At 33.0% G+C, this 10,047-nt stretch overlaps 2 protein-coding genes across 2 annotated transcripts; one reads left to right on the forward strand and one right to left on the reverse strand.

The window, feature by feature from the left end:
- Positions 1–142: 142 nt before the first annotated feature.
- On the forward strand, positions 143–5,022 carry LOC143341065 (kelch-like protein 5). The gene is made up of 9 exons (XM_076763633.1): positions 143–895; positions 1,044–1,205; positions 1,314–1,627; positions 1,717–1,812; positions 1,890–2,079; positions 2,144–2,531; positions 2,603–2,815; positions 3,312–3,483; positions 4,589–5,022. The coding sequence occupies exons 1-9, from the start codon at positions 676–678 to the stop codon at positions 4,667–4,669; spliced, it is 1,836 nt and encodes a 611-aa protein (XP_076619748.1). The 5' UTR covers positions 143–675; the 3' UTR covers positions 4,670–5,022.
- LOC143341066 (protein phosphatase methylesterase 1) lies at positions 4,955–10,047 on the reverse strand. Its single transcript, XM_076763649.1, has 8 exons — positions 9,731–10,047; positions 9,376–9,568; positions 9,205–9,314; positions 6,399–6,635; positions 6,144–6,209; positions 5,734–6,056; positions 5,353–5,485; positions 4,955–5,274 (listed from the first exon to the last, which is right to left on the reverse strand). The coding sequence occupies exons 1-8, from the start codon at positions 9,997–9,999 to the stop codon at positions 5,256–5,258; spliced, it is 1,350 nt and encodes a 449-aa protein (XP_076619764.1). The 5' UTR covers positions 10,000–10,047; the 3' UTR covers positions 4,955–5,255.

Here is a 10,047-nt window from a genome sequence, read left to right on the forward strand (position 1 = left end):
ATTTCGATGCACTCAATTATGTCAGATCTGACCACACTGAATTTGTATGTCAATGAAATTGTTTAAACAGATGTAATAAAAATGTAAGATATCAAATACTCATTAAGCTTTCAAGGCTTTTAAGATTTCTAAGATAAAGAGAACTGCAAACAGTTTTTAAATTCGAAATGATATGAACCTATCGAAGTCCCATTATTATGTTTAAATAGACGATGTAACCTACTATATATTGTGTATATTAATTGCAAACTATAGCGTGATTGACACTGATAACAAATTTAAACAAACGATTACCGTATACTTTTTGATGCATTTCTTTCACGAGAATAATGCAGCTAGTTCGATATTATAAAACAAACGTCGAGATCATATTTTTCTCCAAGCTACATAAGTGCATCGATATACTATAATTGCATACATTTAGGTAATTTGACGGAGCTCTAAAGGTATACATTAGTTTCTTTGTTTACATGCATCTCGTGCACGAATGAGTGCACTGACCTAAGAAATGAAAAGAGGTGGTCAGTCAGGTCAGTGGTTACTACCAAGGTTCAGTACCCGACGGACTGTCAGTCGCATGATAATTTGAATCCTCGCGTCCGAATTTTCATAACGTCAAATGTCTTGAAGTAATTAAGTTACGATAAGGATATCTGTCAAATTTATATCGCGAAAATGTCGAAAATAAGTCATACTGGAGTGGGATCAAACAGAGGCGAGCTTTTCAAAGAACTTTTGTTCTCGAACAAAGAAGCGTCTATAAGTGAACATAGTATTTCGAGCGTGGTATCGAGTATTTCTACTTCACAAGATGAAAAGCATGCGGAAAACAGTCTCAAAGTCATGGAAAAGTATTTACATAAGCAACAATTGACAGATGTTACGTTAATTGCAGGTAAGCAGAGTTATACAGAAATTATCTTGTTTTTTACCGATGTTTATAACATTTCATTTAGATGTCCGAGTCTCAATTAATAGGAAAATGAAGTTGTAGTTTTAAAAGTAACATAAAAAATAAATCCATCATTTTGTTGTTTTCTTAGGGACCAGACGTTTCCCAGCGCATCGTTTAGTACTTAGTGCTGGCTCGGAATATTTTGCTGCCATGTTCACTAGTTCTTTGAGAGAATCTGCACAAAATGAAGTTGAATTAATGGGAGTAGATGGGGATGCTTTATGGGCTTTGGTTTGTTATTGTTACACAGGTATAATTGTTTAAAGAACACATTAATCGATGCATAATACAAGCATTGAACCAATGATTTGATAATTTGTAAATATTGTAAAATCAATTTTTGTATTTTGAAATATAGGTTGCATAGAATTAAGAGAAGATAGCATAGAAACTCTTTTAGCGACGGCACGATTGTTACAGTTAAATCCAGTTGTTAAGGCTTGTTGTCAATTTCTTAGAAAACAACTCCATCCAAGTAATTGTCTAGGAATAAGAATGTTTGCAGATATGCAAGGTTGTACAGATTTATTAGAACATGCTCATGCCTATACTACCAAAAATTTTATGGAAGTTACAAAGAATCAGGAATTTTTATCGCTATCTGCTAATGAAGTTGCCAAATTATTAGAGTCTGAGGATCTCAATGTACCTTCGGAAGAAACTATTTTTCATGTAAGAAATTATATCCAATATATACAGAGAGAATTAAAATAAAATTATATAGATTGAGGTGAAAAATGAACAATTACTATTAACTTCAGGCACTTATGACTTGGTTGGAACATGGTCCAGAAAATAGACGAGAAGATGCTAGCCGACTGTTGAGTCTTGTAAAGCTACCTTTATTGTCTCCTGCGGTGAGCTAAATTCTCTTACGCATCTGTAGAAGTTATGCGAATTATAGATTTGAGTAGATGCTATTGAATTTATACAGTTTATAGCAGACAATATTGAGAGTAATGAAATGTTCAAAGATCAAAAAGTGGTGCAAGAGTTAGTCATGGAAGCACTCAAATATCATCTTCTACCTGAGCGTAGACCGTTGCTTCAGTCAGGACGAACAAAACCCAGGAAAGCTACAGTGGGTCATATGTTAGCTGTTGGTGGCATGGATGCTAACAAAGGTAAATGACATCAGAGTAAACGATAAAATGGAGTTTTACTTAACCGATTATTATTTTTTATTAGGTGCTAACTTTATAGATGCGTTCTCTTTACGCGATAATGCTTGGACGCCAATAGTACACATGATTGGTAGGAGACTTCAATTCGGTGCTGCTATCGTTGACAAAAAATTAATAGTTGCGGGTGGGAGGGATGGATTAAAAACATTAAATACAGTAGAATGCTTTGATTTTTCTTCTTTCCTTTGGAGTACACTATCTGCCATGAATGTACATCGTCATGGATTAGGTGTAGCTGTGTTAGGTGGGCCTTTATATGCTGTGGGTGGCCATGATGGTTGGAGTTTTCTCGATACTGTAGAAAGATGGGATCCGGCCACGCGTCATTGGAGCGCAGTTTCTTCTATGTCTATGCAAAGATCTACAGTTGGCGTCGCTGTATTGAATGATAAGTAAGCTTTTAAAACAGCCAATAGATATACAATTGCATAATTGTGTGGTACCATACGCGTATCATTTTTAGATTATATGCAGTAGGTGGAAGAGATATAAGTTCTTGTTTAAATACTGTGGAATGTTATGACCCACATACGAATAAATGGACTCCGTGCGCGCCAATGTCAAAACGACGAGGTGGCGTAGGCGTAGGTGTAGTAAACGGATGTCTATATGCATTGGGTGGTCACGATGCACCTGGCACTAATCCCAATGCCAGCAGGTTTGACTGTGTTGAAAGGTAAGCATGTTCAAAATGTACAATCAGTAGAAACGTAGAAGTCAACATGTAAGAAAACTATTAATGACTTACTAAAAGGGTAGTGATTCTGTGTCTGATTTGTTGTACATTCGTCTTTCTACGACTCCCATAACTTTGTTTATCATGGGTGAAATTATCAAGATTATATAAATATCAGTCAAGTATCGTCACTTGAGCCGCTATCGAACCTAAACCTCAATGATATGTTTATGGTTCCGATTCCTCGCGATACAATATTCTTAAGAAGAGGCCAACGTATCTCGACACGTACGTCTCCTTTCTTAAAAAGGCGTTGACACTAACACATATATTTGCTAATTGGCCAAAATTGACAAACATCAATTAACGGATATCAATTCGCAGAATGTCGAAACTGCTAATCAGTATTTTGACAGTTCAGTGTTGTTTTTGCTATTCACATCATAAAATATGAGTTGTTATATAACATAAATATCTTGTATTTTATTATTTTTAGGTATGATCCTAAAACAGATACATGGACAATGGTAGCTCCAATGAGTTGCGCTAGGGACGCGGTCGGTGTTTGTGTGCTCGGTGATAGACTTATGGCAGTAGGAGGCTACGATGGCCAACAGTATCTCACGCTTGTTGAAGCATACGATCCCCATCTTAATGAGTGGGAACAGGTAGGGATAAATCAAAACAAAATATTATATATTTAATTTTAAAACAGTGTTTCTCAAACTTCACCTTCTTTTGGATCTCTTTAATAAAGAAAAATTTTTGACGAATCATCAAAAACTGAATTATTAAGGGAGTATTCTTGTCTAGAATGTGATATTTTCAGCTTTTTCTGGATATTTTTAAAAAGAAACTATAAAACTTTTTGTGTATAGGTTGTGGCACATATATGTATTTACTAACATTTAAAGTACACAAATTATTTTTCTAAACAAAAACTAATAACAATTACGTGAACTGTGTCTGGTTAAAAAAAGTATTGTAAATAAAAAGTGTCTTGCTGGTGTGTATGATTTCGACAGTTCCTTTAATCTGAAACAAAGAAACAAAATGGCATCTTGTTTTGTATGAATATGACTATGGCGTGAAATCTTGATAATTAAAAAAATGATGGCACTTTGAAGTTTAAATACAGTTTTTTTGGTTTTTATGAGTCTATAACATGTTTAAAAAGTATGAAAGAATAAATATTTTTTAAAAACCCGTGGTTTATGCGATAACGGTACGTCTGCTGAGGATTCTGTGCAAATTCGAAGTCAATCAATGAAGTAGAACTTGAGGTATCGTACACACCAGTCCGCTGTTACTTCGTAAATATTATGAATTAAAACAAATATTTTCAACGACATATACTTTAAGAAAGTGCAATAAAAAAAAAATCGATTTTTTTTTCAATTCTAAACAAGAATACCTCATTAATATAATTTGTAACCGTTAAAAAACTATATTTTTGTTTTAACAGTATTTATTTAATTTAAATAATTTCATATTTGTTAAGAAATTGAAAAATTAAGAAAGTTAAAAACGCGGTTTTTTCTGGTTCTCTGATGTAATACTTAACATACAAGGGTGAGATATTTAAATAAGTAATAATTTCCTTAGGGCAAAATTACACTATTTTAAGGGACATATACAGTAGAAAAAAGTTTTCTCGATGATAATCTTTTATGAGATTTTAACCCAGACCTTAGTTTGAGGAACACTACTCTCGATTATTCGTGAAAGAATTATATGTATATGAATTTATAACATAAAATAATATATTTTAAGGTTGCTCCTTTAATGGCTGGTCGTGCAGGACCGCCATGTGTTGTCACAAAAAATCTATATAATTTTGGATTTGACAACTAACTGTGTGATCGAGAACTCTAGCAAATATAGAATTTGAAAAGAAAACAGTGTTTCAATTTACTTTCTAAGATCAGATCATGATCTGAATCATGACACTATCGTTGTTTATAGACTTCACTAATTTCTGTACGGATATAGGAATGTGTGTATTAGAGAATTTTATACGTCTGTATGTACTGCCATGAATATGTATATATTTTATACTTACGCATTTTATATGAACATCTTAAAATATAAATTTGAAAGCGAAGCACCTGTAGAGTAGCATAGTAGCCTTAAGAACCATTTAATAAAATTTTTTTTATTATATTTTTTACTCGCATCTTTGTACAGATGACAATATATCTTTATAAACATAGAATACACAGTTATAATAAGTATATGTGCAAGCAATAAGGAATGAGACAATCTGTATATGCAAGAGCAAATTTATTTTTCTTGTCGAAATAATGTTTTTATTTACACATATACTCATATATTTTGTGAACATACCTTTTATTAAATAAATAAAATGCTCATTTTACCTAATTTATCGAATTTTTCATAATCGTATTACAAATATAACATTGTACAATTTTATGCGACCCTAACAAGCGGGAAATGTTCTGAAACATACAATAAAAGTAGGTATTAAATAAATCACTATACAACACATACATTTAATCTAATTACATAAATAATACCGTGTAAAATCGGATGCTGGTTCCGCAAATTTATGTCTAACCATGAATGTAGCAATAGCTTCTGCTACTTTATCTGGAACATCTTCGTGTACTGCATGCCCGCACGCGGGTAATACTTGCATTTGAAATTTGCCTAATGATAAAGACGACAATTTTAATACACTGTACAAACAGTGGGTTGACCAAAACGTAATGTCGGAATTTTTGGTAAGAAGCAGTCATTTTTAAAAAATATAGGATACTTCACAAAATAACGTATTAAACATTTTTAAACATTTTAGAAGTAATTCCAAAACGTAATTTCATTTTTAAACGAAAATTTGACATTACTTATTGATCAATCCAATACTTTGCATAAATCGTTCATTGCATTTATTGTACCTTGCATCTGACCAACTGTGAGTTCTCGATCTAATCTATCGACTCCAGCCAACAGAAGTACCTTGGGAACTGGTACATTTAAGAATGCTGTAGACAATCCTTTGAACCACCCAAACCAATGCTGCTCAGTTTTGGATAAGTCTATTCTCCAAACATATTTTTTAGCAGCTAAGGAAGTAGTAGGTGGAGGTGGTGGTGGCATATTTACAGGTTCCTCCTCTTGTATAATATCTTCTCGTGGCATCGCAGTTTCTGTACTATACTCGCATGATGATATAGATAACGGATCGATATCATGTGTAGCTAGTTCATTAGTTTCGTTGCTGGAATAATGCAATATGCATCACATTAAAACAGCAGAAAGTAACAGTAACGTATCAGTAATATAATATGCGTATACGAATACTAACTTTTTTATTTGCCCAGGAACAGACACTCTAGCTGATTGTACATTACGGATTTGGCCACTTCGTACACTAAAATGTGGATAATTAGAGATATTCTTCTGTAATCTCATTTCTATTATATAACACAAATATTTAACATATCAAAGAGGTAAATAACATTTTATTTTGCACAGGATTAGCCAAAAATGCCTTCCTTCTGAAAAATGTGCATAGAATAGGAAAACGCAATAACTTTTTTTTTTAATGCAACATACTAACCACCATTCCACAGCTTGTGAAATAGAACTAAAACTAGATGGTCGAGATCTTAAAAAGCTTTGCATAGACGCTAATGCATCCATCGCTGTTCCTTCGACAACATCAATAACTCCTAATCCGCTCAAATTTGGGATTAATGGTGCTGCTCTAACTGCTACTGCACCACCCATACTATGGCCCACTAGAATTACAGAACTATCTCCTGCTGCTGCTATTTTTATAACCGCTGCAACGTCTCTAACAACCAAGGAAAAAAAAATCAGAACATGTAATAATAATATAAAAATATACAGTATTTCAGAAATGCATGTAAATACTTAAAGAGCTGAATCTAAACGCTGAAGTAGCTATAAAATGTCCTGCATACCTTAATTTTCGACTTATGGATGACTAAAACAAATATTCGAAATATGTATCTACTATTTCGCACTTTTACAAATTCAATGTTGAATTTCACACTCGTTGGAAAATATCAGATGTTCTTCGAATAATTTCAAATCCATTTTGTATCCTTTCTCGTAAATGTCAGACATTGTTCGTATGTTTTGTAGAATAGATATCAAACAGCTCCATGAGTAAAAATGTAATGGATTCGGATCAGGAGACCATACATGACCATTTTACTACTGTTAGAACCATACCAAATTTTTAGAATTGAGACAATGACTGCAAATTTGAATTATTAACAAATTCTACAATCGGTGATATTGGTTCTAAACATCACACAAGGATAAGATATACTAAGGCGTGTAGTAGCGTGTGTTGATGTAGAAGACGAACATTTTCTTTAATTGTTCATAAATTGAAATCTAAGGAATATAGGACATATGTTCATATGATATTTTTTATTTCCTTTAGTGTGAAAATTCATCTCCATAAGTATTTATACGCATTTGTAAAACATCCTGTACAGTGAAATATCAGTTTCCACGGGGGTTTGAATAGAAGCCTTTGCGCGGATAATAACGAACCCTATATGTAATTGTATATTTACAGAGGAAAAATTTGAATGGGGGATTCTATAAGCCAAAATAAGATGAAAATCAAGAATATCAATTTGTTGATGGAGGCTTCGTTAAAAAGTTATTAACAATTAAATTCAAAAATTTCAAATCGTTTCGGAAAAATTATTTTCGGTTGCGGAGATTAATTACAATCATTTTTGGTGAATAGACATAACCCCGAAATCCTACCCACTTCCGAGAAAAAAATTCGAGAAGGTGTGAAATTTTTCGATGGAAAAAAAATTTTTCAAATCGTTCTAAAAAAATTATTTTCTGTTACTGGGGACAATTGCAATCATTTTTGGTCATTACACATACCCCCGAAATCCTACGCACTTTCGAGAAAAAAATTCCTTACCGAAAATCTAATTAGGCGCCTAAATTTTTCGACGAAAAAAAAAAATTTTAAATCGTTCTGGAAAAATTATTTTCGGTTGCGGAGGTCAATTACAATCATTTTTGATCATTACACATAACTCCGAAATCCTACCCACTTTCGAGAAAAAAATTCGAGAAGGTGTGAAATTTTTCGACGGAGAAGAAAAATTTCAAATTGTTTTGGAAAAATTATTTTCAGTTGTGGAGGTCAGTTACAATCATTTTTGGTGAATAGACATACCCCCGAAATCTCGCGCATTTTCGAGAAAAAAATTCAGTACGGACGGAACTTTAAACGTTAATAACTTTTTAACGAAGCCTCCATCAACAAATTGGTATTTTTGATTTTCGTCTTGTTTTTGCCTCTAGAATCTCCCATTAAAATTTTTCCCAGAGGTGGTCGAACACCCTGTATACTATACGTATACATATATCTACGACGAAGTTTCATTTATAAAATATAATAAGGCAACTAATAATAAAAATAACCCGTAATAACATATAGTAATTATTATCAGAAGGATTATCTACTTCTGATGATCCTGATTTAACAGGAAACAAGGTTGTTGATTCCAGTGCTAGATCGTTCCTTTAAAGCGATACACCGGTGTGAAAATTTCGAAAAATTGAAAATAATTTTTTTGCTTTAAGAAATAGTTCAGTCTAAAAATTGATTTCTGACAAGTCCCATGTAAATATTTAAATTAGTTTTGAAGTTATTACGCTTGAAACGGACTAAAGTACCATTCTTCCACGAGAAGGCACAGCGTGTTTACATGTTCCACTCCTGTTGCAGTCTGCTGACTCACAGGTATTGGTCGAAAACGATGACGAAGATCGGTGACAGCCAATCAGCGAACTACAGCAAGAGTGGGGATGTAAACACGCTGTGCCTTCTTGTGGAAAGACGATAGTCGAGTAACTAGGTGGTCGAGGTCGTGTTTTATACAACTCTTCTTTACAAAATTCTCTAATTCTTTTATTATCTTCAACTTACCTTAGCACAATATGACATCCACTAAAAATGCCTTTTACTTTAACATAGAAATTTTCCTAAACTACTCGTATACTTATTAGGGTTTGTATTAATAAGTGCCCCAAAATTGTATTAATAGTTTTATCAGAATTAATTCCCAAAGTTCGCTATATTTTTAAAAGTATTATACTGGTGCAACACCTTAAATAGTTATAATGTTATTGCAAAGGTTTTAATGCTTCTGCAATCGTTCATATAACTTTAATGCTCAATTCCATGATAGGATTATACTTGATAATTTTGTTCTTTAAAGTTTATATAATTCGAAACATTTTGAAAAACTTTTCTATTGTCCACATTGTTTCTTTTTTTGTTTACTCTAATAAACCATGAATACAGAGATTTCACTGTATATAATTTTAGTTTAGTAGTTACAAATTTCACTTACTTTGCTAATGTATTGGCAGACAAGTCTTCTTCGTTTGTAGTACACGTATCACCATGACCTCTAAGATCAATTGCCATAACTTTGCAGACTATCATGGTCATAAGCGATTTCTAAAACGTACAAAACATGCGAATTGTTCTGTATTTTATATATTCGTTAATTAATACATACAGTCAATTCTGCCCATGTTAAAGCACTGTAACCACCTCCATGTAACAATACTAATGTCGGCCCCTCCATCCCTTTGGTATAAATATGAAATGTGTCATTTCCTACTTTTATATCCTCTGAATGATCAAAATATGGAGTCCATTCAACTGGTTCATAATCTCTCTTACGTTGAAATCCCTTTGACTTACTAACCCTGTCAATGAGAAAGATAGGTATGATTAGTGCTTTATGAATATTAATATTCTACATTAAACGTACATTAAATCAATGTGACCATTAAATTATTTTGACAGAATTTAAGATTGTTAAAATTTCATTCAAGATCACAAGTTTACATGAATCATAACAAACTAACCTAGCGCCGATTCCAAAATTGACGCCCGACGGTGGTAGTTTCGATTTTAAAATCGACTTTTGGAGGGAAGACATGTTAGTATTAACAGGCGTCTTTGCTTTTGTAATAATACTGTATGCTATTATAATTGTTATCACTAATTTCATAAACACATCACAAAGTGTATTATCCTTGCTACAACCGCATTTGAATAACGCCAAAATATGTTCTGACAGCTTTAGGTTGTTACTACGTGCGATCACAGATGAGGTATAGAATAGACCAAGCATCTAATGGAAGAATGTATCACACGACATGGGAGCTAGCGATTCTTTACC

The sequence above is a fragment of the Colletes latitarsis genome, chromosome 1, assembly GCF_051014445.1.
Source record: "Colletes latitarsis isolate SP2378_abdomen chromosome 1, iyColLati1, whole genome shotgun sequence".
NCBI lineage: Eukaryota > Metazoa > Arthropoda > Insecta > Hymenoptera > Colletidae > Colletes > Colletes latitarsis.